The 19,765-nt window shown below is 39.9% G+C and overlaps 1 protein-coding gene across 2 annotated transcripts; it reads left to right on the forward strand.

Moving 5' to 3' along the window:
- Nucleotides 1–1,783: 1,783 nt before the first annotated feature.
- On the forward strand, nucleotides 1,784–13,134 carry LOC115199775 (noelin). Of its 2 annotated transcripts, none has more exons than XM_029762192.1 (6): nucleotides 1,784–2,250; nucleotides 5,863–6,012; nucleotides 7,505–7,660; nucleotides 8,677–8,896; nucleotides 10,989–11,095; nucleotides 12,061–13,134. In XM_029762192.1, the coding sequence occupies exons 1-6, from the start codon at nucleotides 2,185–2,187 to the stop codon at nucleotides 12,736–12,738; spliced, it is 1,377 nt and encodes a 458-aa protein (XP_029618052.1). In that variant the 5' UTR covers nucleotides 1,784–2,184; the 3' UTR covers nucleotides 12,739–13,134. The 2 variants fall into 2 exon arrangements, with proteins under 2 accessions (XP_029618052.1, XP_029618051.1); XM_029762191.1 differs by lacking the exon at nucleotides 1,784–2,250 and adding an exon at nucleotides 3,993–4,423.
- The last annotated feature ends 6,631 nt before the right edge of the window (nucleotides 13,135–19,765 follow it).

Consider the following 19,765-nt stretch of genomic DNA (forward strand, 5'->3'; position numbering starts at 1 on the left):
AGGAGGAGTGATAGAGACAGCTAGCTATATTTTGTATTTTTTTCACTTTCATTTCACTTACTTAGCTAGCTAATGCAGGTGACTCGTTTAGCCTACTCAATCACCTGGCTCAAACAGAGAGGGGTGCTATGTTAGCTAGATGGCTATCCAACACTGAAACTCTTCGAAGTCAAGGTAATCTTTTGGTTTTATTGCCAACAGGGCCCGCCGGTGTAACTGCTAAACTACTTGCTGTACAATGTACTGCATGATTGTAGCGGGTTTACTAATGTGTTAGATCTAGAAGCAATGTTGACTATGATGTAAGTTAATATGGTGACAACGATGTAGGCTGTGTGTAGCAGTTAGCAGTTATGGTATGAAGGTTTGGCTAGGAAAGATTTTTTCACCTGGTCACAGACAACTGTTGTGTTGTGCACTGAAGCCCAAAAGTGAAGGGAAAAGGTGAGAGGAGATGCGGGAAGGAATTATACAACGAGTAAATTGATTATGCTGTTTATATGTGGCTGCTATGAAAGGGAACTGTGTTTGCGGGTGATCAGGGGTGTACTCATTCCACCAATTCTGTTGAAAAACATTTATTAAATGGAAAGCAAATGGAATGCAACGAGGATAAACATACCTTAATTTGTCCAATAGGAACTTTAGTTTTTCAACTGTTTGGCTAATGATTACACCCTAGATCAGGTAGATGCAGGCAAGAGTGTGCAAGGCGCTATTGAATGTGTCTGTTACCTTGATTACTCAAATATTTCTCTCAAGCTGTGCACCTATGTTGTAAACTTTAATTCGTAGGCTAGATTGTAGCAACCTCATGATGGGTATAGGGAAAATTTGAGTATGATTTAGTAGCCTAAACCTATTGATGTTACATTGAACTGGGTGGATGTAATATGAATAACAGTCATCCAATATGCTGTAATAGAAATATGGCCATGGTCACAAAAAGAAAATTGTCTTCCCTAATCTTAAACGGCACCGACCGCCACTGGTTCCCATGCTCTTGGCAGCTTACAGTTAAATAAAAGCAACAAACAGCAGGGATTAAGACAGCTACAAGCCCGGGACAATCCACGGTCCCAGCCACAAGGGCTAACAGTTCAAATAAATATGCAATATCATTACAGTAGGCCTACTTTCAATTGGTGGGTGCAAAAATCCATACACTGCTTTCCTTGACTTGCCTCTTCTTCATGACATTTCTGGCTATACCACCATTTTTTCTGCAGCTCGCTTTCCATACATTCCCTCTTTTCTTGTTTCCCTCTGACATTACTGAAAAGATCAAGGAAGGTGGGAGTTGAGGAAATGTCAACTAAAAACCTGGACAGGGGGAAAAAAGGAATCTAGAGACATAAATCTAGGAATCTATGATCACACGACAAAGAGTTCATATGAGGTAGGCATGTAAGACACCACTTTTGGTGAGTATTCACAGCTTTAGCATAGTAAGCAAAATAAAGGGGGTAGCCTATGCTTTAGATGGATGCCATGACTTCATGCTAAATTATTTTCAGAAGTATTCTGTAGCAAACACCAATACTGGAATGCTGCTATGGCCTACAACTACTACTATATATATCTCAGCAGATCCCAGAACCCATCATTATGTTGCTACTACATGATAATAATACTTTCATTTGTTCTATATCATTTTTTGTCATGTCGGCTAGTTCTACAGGTTACGAACCATGAGCGCCATTCTCTTCTCTCTTCTATGAGCCCCGGCCCCCATCTCCCTTTAATGGCCAAACCCACCAAATAATTATTGAATTTCCCACTCCAGTTCCAGTCACATCCGGTTTCAGCACCACGGCTAGCTCCTTCCCGCATTGTCGTGATTTAGCTCGACCCCTCTGCTTGTTTTGCGGAGCCAACTTTTGACTAAAGGCTGTTGGAGTTGTGATTTGAGAAAGCTTTATGTTTTTTCTTTCCATGTTTCGCATGCGAGGTGGCTGACAGAAGGAGGACATAGGGAAGAGGATCTTCAGCACAACGCACTGAGTGAGATGCATTGAACATCATGCAGTGACGGCACCTCACCAGATTTATTATTTACCTTTATTTTAGTGCTCAGCTCTGCAACGAAGATTGCAAGACGACACGTATAAGAGGAAGAAGACCTTAGTGGAAAAGACAATCTGCATGTGAAAGTACTGGATCTGGTGCTATCGGAGGCAAGAGATGCAGCCTACAAGCAAGCTTCTGAGTCTCACCCTCCTCGTCTTGATGGGCACTGAACTCACCCAAGTAGGTTTATAAACGCCATTTTACTCCCCATTTAAGATACTTAAACCATGATTTGCGAATTATCCTACAGATTATCTATTAAAAGACGATGTAGGCTTAGAGATTTAAATATATTATGATATAGAGACGATAAAGGGATTTCATGCCCCGAAAAAATTGATAAGCGCTTATGCGCACCCACCGAGGCATTTCTATAGCCAAACTGTATGCTATCTCTTCCTGATTGTCTAGACCAACAATTAGACAATCAATTAAATAGTCTAGGCTAGATTGAAATATTTAAATTGTTGTTTCACATGCAATTCATCTAACTAATTATATATTCATTCCAATTATGTGTGAGATAATCGAAGTCGAAATCAGCGCGCAAAACGACTGAATGAAAGTTAATAACATGGCATTAGCAGTGAGAGCCTACTTTGAACTGAGACTTTGGGTAAATCTTGTTCAACTTTCAGCCCATTGCGGAGTCCATATCCCACTCAGGGGGTTATTGGTGTGACTATGCATATCCGCATGTCTGAAGACTTATTTTGGAGAAGTGAGAAGTGATTCTATAGACAGCGAGCAAAAAATCATCAAATTAGTCAACTATTAATTTCACAATGACAGAAGTAGGGCACTTTTACATACATAGTTGAGTAATGCTGTTTTGAGAATATCTATTAAACACGCTGATAACATGTGACTGCAGTTTCATTTAGTCAGAATTGTAGCCTATTGGTTTAGTATGTCAGTGGAAAGGCTAAATAAGAAAGCTTAACAAGTATTGCATAAACCAGATTATACCCCAAATTGTAACATGAATAGCCTAATCTCTTTACATTGATCCTACAGGCAGAAAGCTGCAAACAAAAATCATCCAACACAGCAATAATAAACTGCTATTTAAAATGGGAAACAATTTTTTTTAAAACGGAGAATTTTTGTTATGATTAATAACTGGTATTCATTTGTAATGCTGGTCTGCATGAACATGCTCTTCTTAATATCTCAATTTTCTTTTCAAATAATTGTTTCTCGGTTCAGAGATGCTTTGCACTCCACGGTGACACAGCGCCTCCCCTTGGCTGCCACAATGCCACCTACTAACAGGGTGTTCAAGCTTTTGTTCTATTGATCACACACTAATCCACTGATCATCAAACTCTGGATTAGTTGAATCAGGCATTTGGTGCTTTCAAATAGTCATGACAAATTGACATTCTTATTTACATTCCTGAAGCTGGTATGGCGGCTATGTCACTACTAGGCTACACAGTATCTTACAAATGCGCGTGCAATATCATTTGCAACGGCAAGGTGGCGGAATGTCCCTAGATATCCCTGCACATGGTTGGTAACTCTTTCTATAGCGCTTGTGGATAGTTGATGCTGATGGGTTTCAATGGGGTTGGACTCATCCAGTTCTTCTCCCCATAGAGAGTCATCCAGCCACTGTTATTAAGTAACCTACACAATTAAGGCATTCAGTCTGACAATGCCGTTTAGTTTAGGTTCGTTTGGGCTCGTTTTGTCTCAATTGCTTTTGTGGGGTTTCATGCTTAACTTGATTATATCACACATAGACTTCAAAGTCTGAAGTCATGTTATTTACATGTAGTATTCCCCTGTACATGAAGATACTATTTTGTATTTGGTATAGAAGGTGGAAAGGTGCATAATGCTGCCTCGTTGTGGCAAGCTCGAAAGCGTGGCACCGCGGACTTTAGCTGACGGTTTATCGATCCGTGCTGGGTGGGCGGGGGTATCCAGCGAATGGGAGAGGCGACTGAATTCCGTCATTTTATAAACTCGAGAGTGATTGCAGGAGAACGGCTTCACATTTTAAAACAACCGCATCATCACAGTCGCCTTTGAAGAGAGCAGAACCTCCACCTGTCATCCAAACATGTTCAAACCCAGACTGTCCGCTGTTGCAGCCATGCCGTTGCATCAAATGACTGGCAATGTTATTTGCCTAGTTAGTTCTCCACTGGAATGTGTACAATGAAGATTTTGGTAATACGAAGAAAGTGCAGATATGTCGGTGCCTTTACTCAAGATTGGAGTGGTGCTTAGCACGATGGCTATGATCACTAACTGGATGTCGCAGACACTGCCGACCTTGGTGGGACTCAACACCAACAAGCTCTTGGTAGAGTCAGGAGGGAAAGCAGACCGGAGTACAGGCGTGAGTGACAGCTGATTCAGGAACCATTAGAATCATATACCCAACTCAGGACAAATTGCGAGTATACATTTGTGCCAATAGCACGAATAAAAAGAGTAAAAAAAATGTATTAGTATGCCTATAATTGATCATGTTGGTTGTTAATTTAAAGAAAAAAGCTGCTCTTGGTTGTGCATCAAAAGAGAGGAAAATTGAGTGTAGTGACTATTGCCAAGCGAGTAGGCCTATCCATGAACATATAATAAACTGCTAATAATTCTGTTACTATTCTTGTTAACCTTAGTGTAGGCCATACAATAACTTTCACATATTCTTTGCTAAATGGATGAACTTGATATACTGTAAATAAGTGTGGTAATGCGGTCCAATGATGGACAATAATAACAATTCTAAAACTGTGACTAATGTATTTTAATATAAAGAGCAACATTATATAACCATTATATATACTAACAGCTAATGTGGCATATTATATACATAATGGATCTTAGCATAATACGCTGCATGTCACTAATTGCCAGGCTACATCTAGAGCCATATTTCTATTCATATCTATATTGCTCTGGCTTCATGTAGTGGTAAAACTTAAACCAATCCACATTTCAACCAGCCTCTGTATCTAATTATTACTCCGAAGGCGTGTTGCTAAGTAGGCAATGACTGTTTAATTGAATGACTCTACCTCATGACTTTATTGGAGGGTTGAAAATGTAACGGCACAGATTAAATCATGTTAAAACATTACAAGTACTGGATTATGACTTAATATTATCACAATCTAGCAAAAGCTATTTGAGTAGATTTACAAAGATGTTTCCCTCAATTTGATGTTATATCCTTTTGCCAGCCCCTTTGTCTTCAGAATGTGGACAATCTATTTGATTGTTAAAGAATAGGGTGGAGCATACTGCAAGGTTCAAAACTACAGATGCCATTTTGCGTAATCATACTCCATCATCTTGGAACAAGGTTATGTAAATCCCTGTGGTGAAATGATTCCGCTTCAAACTAGCACAAATTCTCTGCAGAGATCATGATTTTTGTCCAAACCTCCCAAAATGTAATTATATTGTTTGGTAAGCGAATGTGTTTTAGAAATGAGTAGTGATGTGGTGCTACTAGTGATGTGGTGTATCTTAAACTACTGAGATTAGGTGAGCCTTGCCAAGCCAAGGCAAACCGAGCTGGACTGTACTGGCCTGGTAAACGATTCTCCACAGTTGCTGAAACGGTGCAACGGTGCTGGAAAGGACAATGTGAAGACAAAAAAAAAAACATGTCAGAGCCAGTACAGTATGGTATGGAAATGGAAATACTGTCACATCCCATCATTACACGAATAACCCTTCTCCATTCATCTCTGTCTCTCTCCCTGTCTGGCCCCATCCTTGTCTGTCTGTCTTATCATCTCTCTCCCTGTCTGTGTGTCTCTCTCGTAGGTGCTGCCAGCCAACCCTGAGGAGTCATGGCAGGTGTACAGCTCAGCCCAGGACACAGAGGGCCGCTGTGTCTGCACCGTGGTGGCGCCTCAACAGACCATGTGCTCGCGGGACGCCAGGACCAAACAGCTCCGGCAGCTGCTAGAAAAAGTAACCACCCATGTAGCATGACGTACTACTGTACCCATTACCTCCTGTTATCAGAGTTCCACTAGAACAAACACCATTCACCAGTTGCACCACCAATACCATGACATCTTCTTTTCAGCAGTAACAGCCTATGGACAGAGGATAGGAGTCACTCACTTGTATGGTTCCTTGAGAATAGCAATTCAGTTCACCCTGCAGGATTTTCCCGATATTCATTTCCCATCATTATCATTTTATACACTACCGTTCAAAAGTTTGGGGTCACTTAAAAATGTCCTTGTTTTTGAAAGAAAAGCCAATTTTTTGTCCATTTAAATAACATAAAATTGATCAGAAATACAGTGTTAATGTTGTAAATGACTAATGAAGCTGGAAATGGAAGATTTTTAATAGAATACCTACATAGGTGTACCGAGGCCCATTATCAGCAACCATCGCTCCTGTGTTCCAATGGCACGTTGTGTTAGCTAATCCAAGTTTATCATTTTAAAAGGCTAATTGATCATTAGAAAACCCTTATGCAATTATGTTAGCACAGCTGAAAACTGGCCTTCTTTACACTAGTTGAGTATCTGGAGCATCAGCATTTGTGGGTTCGATTACAGGCTCAAAATGGCCAGAAACAAAGACTTTCTTCTGAAAATCATCAGTCTATTCTTGTTCTGAGAAATGAAGGCTATTCCATGTGAGAAATTGCCAAGAAACTGAAGATCTCGTACAACGCTGTGTACTACTTCCTTCACAGAACAGCACAAAATTTCTCTAACCAGAATAGAAAAAAGAGTGGAGGCCCCGGTGCACAACTGAGCAAGAGGACAAGTACATTAGAGTGTCTAGTTTGAGAAACGGACGCCTCACAAGTCCTCAACTGGCAGCTTCATTCAATAGTACCCGCAAAACATCAGTCTCAACGTCAACAGTGAAGAGGCGACTCCGGGATGCTGGCCTAGTCATTTACAACATTAACAATGTCTACACAGTATTTCTGATCATTTTGATGTTATTTTAATGGACAAAAAAATGTGCTTTTCTTTCAAAAACAAGGACATTTCCAAGTGACCCCAAACTTTTGAACAGTAGTGTATGATCTGACATTGTCTTATACAGTAGATTTGTTTGGAGGCCAGGTGTTGCACAAATGTGGCACCTTGATGGGGAATAACTGGTAGTCCATGTTAGCAAACTCTCAATCCCTATCCCGGATGTAGATCTTTCTGATTCGCTTGCTCTTCAAGTCCACATAACAGTATGTTGCTCTTGAGCACTTGAATCACTGTAATGTCTGGCTAGGCACATTAGAGATTACAGTGACACCTTTTGCAGTCAATCATCCATAGCATATCTACAATTAATTGTGCAATGCACCAACATTTTTTGTTGGGAAGACCCTAAAACACTAAATGCAAACCCAGGTAAAACAAGAATTGCTAGTATATTTTGGGCTGTATTTAGGTCTTTGTCTTTATTATTTTTATTGTTTCTTATGTGTTAGGTCCAGAACATGACCCAGTCTATCCAGGTGCTGGACCAGCGGACCCAGAGAGACCTGCAATACGTGGAGAGAATGGAGGTCCAGCTGAAAGGTCTGGAGACCAAGTTTAAACAGGTGGAGGAGAACCACAAGCAGAACATTGCCAGGCAATATAAGGTATGTCAACATTGCTCTTACATAGACAACATTGTACAAAGAGATGTCCTCTAAGTGGAGTTATGGGTCCATATTTATCAAGCGTCTTGGAGTAGAAGTGCTGATGTAGGACCAGGTCCTTCCTGTCTATATAATGTTATTCATAAAGGCCTAAATGTCAAAACTGATCCTAGATCAGCACTACTACTCTGGGAAGCGTGATACATACAGCCTCTGGTGTAAATGCTTGTCACCTAAATGCTTGTCCCTGGAAATAAAAATAAACGTCATGAACTATTCTGATGACGTTTATGTTTGTTTGTGTGTGTGCGTTTGTGTGTGCGTGTTCCCCATCTATCCTCACATGTTTATGCTATGTTCTGTCATGAACATCCCTGGGAGTGATGACCCTTGCACGTTTTGTGTGTGTATATTAGATAGGCTAGCGAGTTAGATTATTCAACACTCAACAGTATCTAATTTTTTTGCTTGCAGGGCTAACTTTAGGAAATTATAAAGCTGCTGAGACTGAAGAGGCAGTTCAATCCCAGTGTTCTATCCCTGAACTTGACCAATGACTATTTGCACCATGCATTCTATTTGAAATATAGCACCTCCAACCTTCACTGCTCTTTGCATTTCTGCATGTTACTGTAGATGCATTCCATTAATAGATTTTGTTCAGTTTTTTTATTATTTTCATGACATTTTTATTTAATTCCATATCTCATTTAATTTAGTATATACATACTTGGTTACTACAGAGAAAACGTTGTATGTGACATGAAAGCATGTAACCCTAAGATGTTGCATTTTAAAAGGTGAAAATAAAATATTTTCCCAATTGTTTTTGGTGTGCCGAGAACTTGTTTCATGCTGCTTATGTTTGGGATGATGTCACATCCGCTCATGATACTGTTGAATGTGTTAGGTCCACTCTGCACTCACCATAGGGAGACAGCCAGAGTAGGGCAAGACAGGTGTGGCACACCCATTTGCTCGCATAACACTGAACCAAGCCTATTTTAACCTTTCAGGCAATAAAAGCGAAAATGGAGGAACTTAGACCATTGATACCAGTGTTGGAGGAGTACAAAGCTGATGCAAAATTGGTATTGCAGTTTAAAGAGGAAATCCAGAATCTGACGTCTGTGCTAAATGAACTCCAGGAGGAGATTGGAACCTATGACTACGAGGAGCTACAAAACAGAGTGTCAAATCTTGAAGAGAGGCTTCGTGCGTGCATGCAAAAATTAGGTAGGCTCAGATAACACCGAAACACCCCGTTTGCTTCCTTGTGCAAAGTGCCAGTCAGAGCTATAGTAGTTATTCTCACACCAGCAGATCTCCATCTATCCACCACACCTACATGTTCTACCCCTACAGTATATCAGCTTTAACATACTCAGTTATTCTCTCATGTTAGGGAATCAAAGATGCCTTGACTACACCTATTCCTATTCACACTCCTACATGTACTTACATGCCTACTGCAAATCAAATGTTATTGGTCACATACACATGGTTAGCAGATGTTAATGCGAGTGTAGTGAAATGCTTGTGCTTCTAGTTCCGACGGTTCAGTAATATCTAACAAGTAATCAAACAAATTCACAACGACTACCTCATACACACAAATCAATGCATCAATGCTTAACAATATTGTTGATGAAAAAAGAGATTGTCCTCATACAGTATGTCAAGTTAGACACTATTTAAACACGTTAGGATTTAGAGTTGTTAACGGGTGATTTGAGTAATCTAATTTAGTCAGAATTACATCACTAGCACATCATGTTATGCGTGCCAGGAATGAGCTAATGAGATTATGTCCACTTCTTGACTAAAAGCTACATACCATTGTAGCGGCAGTCATCTAAAAATAGTGACAGGATATAACAACTGACAGATTACTTATTTCAGTAATCTCCTTGTTGCATGGGTTGTTCACAGGAAGGAATATAGATACAAAGCATACCTGTCACCATATTTCTTTGATTGATGTCAGAAATAAGTGAAAGGCTGAAAGTACAGATGTAGGATCTTAATTTGAGACAGTTTGCTACAGCGGTAAAATAATCCTGCAGCAACAAGACATTTTAATTATTATATGGATTACAATTCATTTACATTTTTGTTGGGGTTGATACATTTTTGGTAAGGGAATATCAAGTCTGAAACTTCAAAGTGGAAATTTGGTTACTACAAACTGGAAATTACAAACTTCAGAAGCCTTTTTAAACATCAAATACACAACAATGTTTTTGCAGGAAAGTTATTCTGAGACAGGGTGATCAAATTAAGATCCCACATCTGTAGATGGAAGGCTGAGCAAATCAATGAATGGTACAAAATGCATGTTTAAAAAAACATTAGGAGGTAAAATGTAGAAGAAATACACTGATAAGGGATGAGACCGAGGGAAGACAACATGCATTGAAGTCAGTTTCCTTCGCGCAACTATATGATTCCATTATCAAGCCAGCTACATGCGCTGTTGGTAGCATTGACTGTTAGGATGCGGAATGTACCAATAGGAAAACATAGACCCTGTAGGGAGGGAGAATAGCTAATGTACTGGCAAATTCCTAGAAATGTAAGAATGTCTCAGTCCAATATGAGAGGATTATCCATTTTTGTTTCAAGTGCTCAGCTTTAACTTTCCAAGTACTATAGCAATGGGAGATAGCAAGAGTTACATAGTACGGAACACTATCTAAGAAGAATGGGGGCTGCTACTTTTTTCTGGATGTGAAGTGAGGGGGAGGTGTGAGTGTGAATTGATTCAAAGTGTAATATTGCACTTACTGTCCCTGTTTTTAATATAGCATTTGTAGAGGAGAGTAATTGAGTGTGTGATTTATGTAAAAACCTAAAAGTATGTTTCCATTATTCATAGTCATCATTTATCTATGCTATTGAAATGATACTGTTGTACAGAGATAACAAGCCCAAAGTTAGTGAGCCAACGTTGATTCTGAGGCACAGAAATAGATTGCATGAGGACCAGATTCTGGCATACACATGTATACAGTATCTACACAGTTCTTGCTAGAGAGCCCTTCAGCTAAAACACTAATGTCAAAACCTGAAGATATCACTAGAATGCAATACTAAAGCTGGATTTGTCATCATAAACAAGTCATATTGAAAATGTAATTTTCAACATAATTATATATCAAGTATAGTTGGTACATCAAGGTCACTGACCTATACACACACACACACACACACACACACACACACACACACGCACACACACGCACACGCACTGTTTTCCAACCTATAGACAGCATTGATAGTACAGAGATAAATGCAGTATCTTGCATTGTGTCTTTGGCTCTTGCAGCATGTGGGAAGCTGACAGGAATCAGCGATCCAATCACAATTAAGACGTCTGGATCAAGGTTTGGCTCCTGGATGACTGACCCCCTGGCACCTGAGGATGACACTAGGGTAGGTCTGCTTCTGCAATACCTATCATATTTATTATACAGAATAAACATAAAACAAAGTCAGCGAAAACATGTTTTGTTAATTATTCAATTGTGAGGAACCTCAGGAAAGATAAAATATCAGATGTAAGATGTTAGCTAGCAATGTAGCATAAATCACCAAAATGGATCCCGTTAGAACTTCAGTAATGTGTTTTCATGCCTCACTGTCTGGGATTAGCTCACCGGCACCACAACAATGGGAGGTATTTACATCTCTGGGTTGTCATTGCAGTAAGATAAGTCATTCTAGGGATAACTGGTGTCTGATATTATGTATACCTTATGTCTGATAAGAGATTAATCCCAGGATTGGATGAATGTTTTGTTTTATTTTTGAATGTGTTACACATACTAAAATATCACTCGTTATCATGCAGAACTTTTATTCTTGTGTTCGTTAAGGAATACCACTGACATTCATTCTTTCCATGAATCCAGGTGAAAGCTATGATCCCTTATTGATGTCACTTGTTAAAGCCATTTCAATCAGTGTAGGTGCAGGGGAGGAGACAGGTTAATGGAGGATTTTCTTAAGCCTTGAGACAATTGAGACATGGATTGTGTGCAATTCAGAGTGTGAATGGGCAAGACAAAAGGTTTAAGTGCCTTTGAATGGGGTATGGTAGTAGGAGCCAGGCGCACCGGTTTGTGTCAAGAACTGCAACACTGCAAATCTGAGAGATCAGAGATAAATTGAGTCATCCGCACTGGCTCTCAATGATTGATGAGGGTCGAAGCCCTGGCTTTGTAGAGAAAGTCTGTCTGGGAAACCTTTGATATCCGTAATTTAATCTCAGGGTTACAGCAGAAAGACCACAAGCGCTCCATGATTTGATATTACAGGATGGTTTTAGAAGAGCATTTGACAATAACACACTGTACCTGAGATTGACAAATCTTTAATGCTCTTGTATTCCTATCCAGGTGTGGTACATGGATGGCTACCACAACAACCGATTTGTGCGGGAGTACATGTCCATCTACGACTTTATGAATTCCGACAACTTCACGTCTCACCGCCTCCCCCACCCGTGGTCGGGCACGGGTCAGGTGGTCTACAACGGCTCCATCTACTTCAACAAGTTCCAGAGCCACACAATCATCAAGTTTGACTTCAAGACCTCCGTCATCAGCAAGTCACGCCAGCTGGACTACGCCGGCTACAACAACATGTACCACTACTCCTGGGGAGGCCACTCGGACATCGACCTCATGGTGGACGAAGGCGGGCTCTGGGCCGTCTATGCCACCAATCAGAACGCGGGGAACATTGTCATCAGCAAACTGAACCCCAACACTCTGCAGATCGTCAAGAGCTGGACCACCAATCACCCCAAGAGGAGCGCAGGAGAGGCCTTCATGATCTGTGGTACGCTATATGTCACCAATGGCTACTCCGGTGGGACCAAGGTGTACTATGCCTTCAGCACCAACTCGTCCACCTACGAGTACATTGACATACCGTTCCAGAATAAGTACTCTCACATCTCCATGCTGGACTATAACCCTAAAGACAGAGCGCTGTACGCGTGGAATAATGGTCACCAGGTGCTGTACAATGTCACCTTGTTCCACGTCATTCGCTCAGAGCAGGAGCAGTAGATAGCTAGCCATGCTGTGACCTTCTCATTCTACGGCAGACCTGGGTTCAAATACTATTTGATAACGTTCAAATATTTTTAGCATTTGCTTTAGCCTGCTTGGAGTGCAAGATGGACGGGGTTTGTAGTTTTGAAACAGTTATATTGGTTCCATTGCACCAGGCAAGCTCAATCAACCGTGGCTAGATCAACTGAATTTGAACACAGGTCTGGTCCACAGATTTTACAAAGTAGGGGAGATATGTAACTCAAATCAAAGTTTATTGGAAATGTACGCAGATGTGCAGACGTAATCGCAGGCGCAACGAAATACTAAGTGCTTCTAGCTCAGGGTTTCCCAAACTAGGTCCTCGGGACCCCAAGGGGTACACATTTTGGTTTTTGCCCTAGCACTACAAAGCTGATTCAAATAATCAAATAATCATCAGATTTGATCATTTGAATCAGCTGTGTAGTGTTAGGGCAAAAAACAAAACGTGCACCTCTTGGGGTCCAGAGCACTTGAGTTTGGGAAATGCTGTGTAACGCCAACAGTGTAGTAATACTTAGCAATAAAAAAATAAATACACACATAATCCAGAAACATTTAAATACATTAAGAAATTAAGAAACATGAGAATGAGCAATGTCAGAGACCGGAATATAAATATATATACATATAATGGTGTCTAAAGACAGTATGGGCAGTATATGATCTGAAAAAGTGTGTACAGCAGTAGTTATATAGGATGAGCCATGACTAGAATACAGTATATACATATGAAGTGGGTAAAACCGTATGTAAACATTATTAAAGTGACCAGTATTCAATGACTGTATGTACATAGGGGCTGTAATCTCTAAGGTGCAGGGTAAAGTACTGTGGAAGTAGAGACGTATCCTGTATGTTACTCAGTAACAAGAAATAAAGTACATCATGATATATAATGTGTAGAAGGTATAGAAACAGAATGTAAGAACAGGTACCGAAAAGGTAATGCCTTTCTTGATTTAGATGACTTCAAAAGTCTTATAATGATTGTGTTTTTATGGAATTACCCACTCTTGACTTCTTTCATCACAGAGGAATAGTGCAGCCTACTGTATCGTAGTGTAGAATTGAATTACTCTAGAAGCTGAAGGGATATGAAATCCTGGGCCTTGTTTATCAACCTATATTAAACCAAACAGTGGGACACAACACACAATCATGACCATCTTTCCCAGGGGGGTGCTACTCATTGGTGGTGGCTGAGGTCACGTTTCCCCTTGACATTCTAAAGTGCGCTAAACATCTGGAAAAGCTCTATATAACAATACATTTATGTATTAGAGTGAATTAATTCAGTAATTATAATTACTGGATCAGATAGTAAAGATTGTCAAAGCAGCCATTTACCATGTAACTCGATTCCTGCATTTTTAAAGGTGGCGACTACTGTAGTGATCATCGCAACGCAGAGCCATGTTTCTTATTTATATTAATATTAACCCATAATGGTATCCCCATGTGTTGGTAGCAAAATATCTATTTGGAACAGGTGTAATGACACCTCATAACACACCTCAAAGTATTCTGTCTTTCCTGCGCAATACGTCCTCTCAGGAACCAATACAACACAACCACTCATTTGCATGGGATCACCTGTAGGTACATTGTAGGATCTGAGTATGATTGATAAATGAGGCCCAATGGAGCACAGTGTAAAGAATCTAGTCAAACCACAAGTCAATGACAATACCGTATATCTGGGAACACAGACTACAGACAGTTAAGGCAAAGACTGTTGGAAGCACCCTGTTTCATTAATGTTTCTTTGTGATGTGTATTTTCTCTTTTCTATCTTCTTTTTGCATGGGCATTTTTACCAACCAAAATGGTTCTCTTCTCTGGATGTATTTTGCAATATTATGACGCTGTTGTACAGGGGACTAGTTTAGCATTGCTAGGAGGCAGGCTTTTTACTTTCTTATTGTCATTGGGGTTGATATACAGTATGTTATTATTGTTGGTATTGATATTTACTGTGATAGCCTGTCTTTGTAGATTGTATTGAAAGAATTTGACGAGCTCGTATATTTCTGTCAGGCAAAAAAAATGACACTGTAACGATCACGAGAATGTGCAAACAATGTATCTATGAGCCAGTGAAGTATCCATTGGCTATTCTTTTTTATTTGACATCACAAATCTACTGTCTGTTTCTTAAAGTGATAAATTGTGACATCTTATTCTGTTGAGCTTGAATATGTATCTGCAATAACATTCATATTAATAAACATGAGCTTTGTTCTACAATTGACTCTTTGTCCTAGAAAATAAACTTCTGAATAAGATGACTTTCCTCAATCAAACCCATTTCTGCAATGCATCTGTAAAATGCAGATTTCTTTTGTCTCACAGATTTTGAAATAAGTGCTTCAAATCTCATTGCATTATCCAAACGACGTATGCAACTGTTTGGTCAATGGAGCATAGGACACAAAATCGCAGTACAACCCAGAACATGAAAGGAGAGGAAAGAAAGCACATCAAAGTCATTTCGCTATTGTTGCTCATCTGGATCCACCATTCCCTCTCCATGGCAACAGAGGTACACTGTAATAACCTCTTCCCTCTGGCAGCACGGAACAGCTGGTCTGGATACAGCGCCGTACATTGCTGACTGAGCTTCAGCCACAAAACACAACACACTTAATTAGCTCTCTACACTTCTCCCAATGCTGAGAAAATGATTGGTTTCGCTCCGACAATAATGATGATGAACAATGCAGAAGCAACAAGGCCTATAAAAGAAGACATCACATACCAGAATCTCTAGCTCCAAGTTGTTGCACACCATATGGGAATGAAGAATCTGATGTAGGATGTTTATCTTGACGGAGGTAGCCCACTTTGGTTAGTACAGTATTATTCCTGATGCTCCATGAATTCAGTGCAATCATCTCTTTCTCGAGGAGGAATACTGTGATGCTATAATCCTTCTGAATATAACCATTGTACTGCTACTGCATGCTGATTGAACTCCAACAGGCTATTCTTAATTAGCTGTGCTGTACAGTACTGTGCTATACCACATCCTAATATTCTGGCTTGTGTCCACTACATATCCTATCCTGTGGTAGCAGTTATGTTTTAATAACCTAGTGCAGTGTGGTGTGGGATGCACTTGAATTTGACGCTTCCCCACAGAGAGAATCAATCCGATTCTCAGTTGATTTTTGACTGATTGCTTTCTCAGATATCTCTCACATCCCTTTTATGCCTGTAAATCTGTTGTATGCACAGTTTAATGCAATGAGCCAATATTTAAGATGGAAACAAATCATCAACCAATGTTTCCTTTGAAATGTTCTTAGTAGTATGGTACCCTCTACCCAACATTTGGTCCCCCTGTTACACATGGATTTTAAAGGGATATCCTTACACCTTGTGAGTGTCCTATTGACAGTGTTCTAGTCATTTAGTTCTGAGTAATTACATCAGCACAGATGGTGCATTCACAATAACCACAGCAGGCCTACAAAGGTATTTCCCTTCAGAGACAGAAACGTTCAACGTTGTATTCTGTAGTCTAGTCACTTGTGATTATACAAATGAAAACCATTCATCCTTCTCTAGGCTTCAAATCAATCCCAATCCAATGTAAAATATTTGTCACCAGGATTAAGTCTTGCATCTGTGAATTTCTAGAATTCAATTTGAAATAGATTCTGCTATCGACGTATCAGATTGTCAGGTTGCCCACAGTGTAAATAAACACATACATTAGGCGTTCATATAATCAGTAAAGATGTTACAGATGTAGGATCTTAATTTGAGCCGGTTTGCTACAGCAGGAAAATAATCCTACAGCAACAGGAAATGTTAATTATTATGTGGATTACAATTAATGGACATTTTTGTAGGGGCTGATACATTTCTCGTAAGGGAAAATGAAGTCTGAAATTTCAAAGTGGAAATTACAAACTTCAGAAGCCTTTTTAACTTAAAATACACCACAAGTTTTAAATGTCCTACATTGCAAGAAAGTTCTCCTGCAACACTACGTATGTATGAATAGAGATGACATACAATACAAAGATGTTATCAATGCCTGATGTACAGTATATCCCCTTCAAGTAAAGTGTTACTGTTGTTTGGAGATGACATATCATATTCTATTCTACATTATGGTGTATTTGAAAGAGTTACCCAGAGAAGGAGGTCAGCACAAACCATAAGTCTGTAATACAGAGTGAATATCTACCCAGAATTTCAAAGTATAATATCCGAAATGTTAAATTCCTAACAATTTACGTATAACTTATAAATGGATATATACCGTATGTGTAATCTGAAATATTCCATTTTAAGTTATGCACACTAGTTCAGTTGAAATGTTCTCCTGCTTTTATTTCTCAACTATATTCTGCCTCGTGTGTACTTTCTCCAACACTTCAGTCATCCTTCAGCTATCACCTTGCTCTTCGTCAATGTGGTAAAGTGTTAAAGCATATCTCTGTGCCAGTCTCCAGAGCCACACCTCAGATACTACTGATAATGGCTTCCAGAAAAAAAGAGCATCTGCTCTGTCTATTTTTACCTCGTCCACAAATCCCCCTGTGCTGGCTTTGGGGGGGGGGGGGGGGGGGGGAGCACAAAGCCTTCTAGACATGCGGAGAGGCTAAACCTGCTCCAAGAGACAAGAACAAAACAAGAAGTAAGTCCTCTAGCCACTAACAAAGGAGCTCCATGCAAATTCCCCCGGAATTCACAGTCAATGACATGGCTTCCCTGAAAGACCATAACATATTATTATAACTGCTTGGAGGGTGTGTGTGATGCAAAACAGGGGGGATTGTGTCTTATGCAGAATTCTTTGGTGTCACATTGATGTTATATTTCCAACACAGTGTGAGGAATGAAACGCCTAGGCAATCTTCTGTTCAGGCTTTTACTGTACATGTGCAAATGTCTGTGCTCGTATGATATTTATAATGGTTTGAGTGAAAATCTCAAGAAAGTTCCGATGATGATGTACAGTACAGTAAAGAGCTGCGCTGTTGATGTCTTGTGAGTCAAAGCACTAAGACTACAAAGACATGCCGACGCAGGCAGGATGCTAAGGATTCTCATAGAAGAAGTATTGTATGAGCTGCTGAAGCCTGCGCTTAATCTTCTTAATAGCTGTGAAAGCTCCTGCAGCAACATGTAACAAATGTCATGCGTGACAATAGAGAACATATACCTCTGTAGGCCACCACATCTCTTGTGATTCTAAACATGGAGTTGGCATCTAAAGAACGTTTCTCTTTTAAACTCTTTGTTCTTTGTATGTGTAAACATTATACAATAAGTGACATGGGACTTCAGACACTGAAGTAACAAATCCTTATGAATTGCAAATGTTGGTATTTTTCTGCACTAAATGTTGGCATGCATCTTTAATTAGCAGTCACACATACAAATCATTCATTTTCTAAAATAAGACAACCCAATGCATATTTTATGTTTGTTGCCTACAGTATGCAATCTTTTCTCTCATTCCTCAAGTCCACACTAAGAGCAAAACTATGCCACGATTGCCTCATTCACTGCCATTTATCAATTCAGCCGGCGTTTGGTCACGCAGGTAAACAACAAAAGCATGATAAAAGTAAAATCTTTATGACAGTGGCCTTTACAGTGGCATTAGGAAGCTCAATAAAAGTGACAGCTGACGTTTTATACCTTAGGTGTAAGTCCTGTTTGAACTTCAACATTATAGACCATATCAACAGGGAGTCGTGCAGTGTTTCTGACTATGCAACACCTTGGCAGGCCACGTCTGCACAGCGACAGGAAACAAGACAGCAGTAACTCATTAGACCTCCCCATTGCCTCTCCATTGACTATGCCATTTAGAAATCCCCCAAGAGCGACAGAGAACAAAATATATCATAACATGAATGGAAATGAACTAATTAAACAAACATTAATTAAACACTGAAACATTGGATAAACATTTGTCCTGTATCTTTATCAGCAGTTTGGGGAAATACTATATTAAAATGCATATAGGGATATTCTAATCAGGTAAATAGCCAGCTTAGTAATGATGTTACAATAGCTCAAGGACAATAATTGTGCTGCACCTTGCAAATATTTACACTGTAAGACAAATGAAGGAGAATAAAGAGTTTTCAGTGAAAGTGGTGTTTGATAAGCTTATCTTTCTCTAATGTGTGTGTGGGGGGGGGTTGAATGCATCACAAACAACATCAAAGTGGTAATGTGGTATGTAGATAATGCGAGAATGGTTAGACCGAAGAGGATGGAATTAAGGACTCTACAATTGAGCTGTTTGACTCAGGAGCTCAACTCATCTCATAATACACAATTACAGCTTGGACTGACCAAATGGACCCAGTTGTGTAACGGCTTTCTGAAGGATCGGACCAAAACGCAGCGTTTTCGTAGTTCCACATCTTTTTATTAATCGTGAAACTAAATGCAATACACCAACCACTTTAAATAACAAAACAACAAAGCCGTACCGCAGAGCAGGCAAACACTACTCATAAATTAACAACCCACACTCACACATGGAAAACAGGCTACCTAAGTATGGCTTCCAATCAGAAACAACGATAGACAGCTGCCTCTGATTGGAAACCATACCTGGCCAACGCATAGAAAAGGAAAACATAGAAATAGAAATCTAGAAACCCCACAATGAAACCGAAACCAAAAAACACACCCAAAACACCCCCCTGTCACGCCCTGACCACTCTACTATGGAGTAGTAATGACCTCTTACAAGGGTCAGGACGTAGCAAGTTGGACCAGATGCAAAATGTGATCCCCTCCAAAATATACAAATATGATGAATACTGAGTATTACAAACAGGCGATGCAAGCAGTATTTCTGTTTTGGCCAAAGTCTGCTCATGCTTTCTCATTTGGTGGGGCTTTTGGATGACATTCTGGATGAGATCCAGTATTTGCCTCGCTTAGGCGAGGAGCAGGGCAGTGTGCCATACAAAGGCTAAGGCCCAGATGGTCCCTGTGCTTCAAATGCCATATG

The sequence above is a fragment of the Salmo trutta genome, chromosome 9 (genome assembly GCF_901001165.1).
Source record: "Salmo trutta chromosome 9, fSalTru1.1, whole genome shotgun sequence".
NCBI classification, from domain to species: Eukaryota; Metazoa; Chordata; class Actinopteri; order Salmoniformes; family Salmonidae; genus Salmo; species Salmo trutta.

Excerpts from the sequence above, each read along its gene's own strand:
- LOC115199775 (XM_029762191.1), top strand. The coding sequence starts at position 4,274 with ATGTCGGTGCCTTTACTCAAGATTGGAGTGGTGCTTAGCACGATGGCT. Across the intron at positions 7,661-8,676 it reads ACATTGCCAGGCAATATAAG|GCAATAAAAGCGAAAATGGA; the intron begins GTATGTCAACAT and ends TTAACCTTTCAG. Across the intron at positions 11,096-12,060 it reads CACCTGAGGATGACACTAGG|GTGTGGTACATGGATGGCTA; the intron begins GTAGGTCTGCTT and ends ATTCCTATCCAG.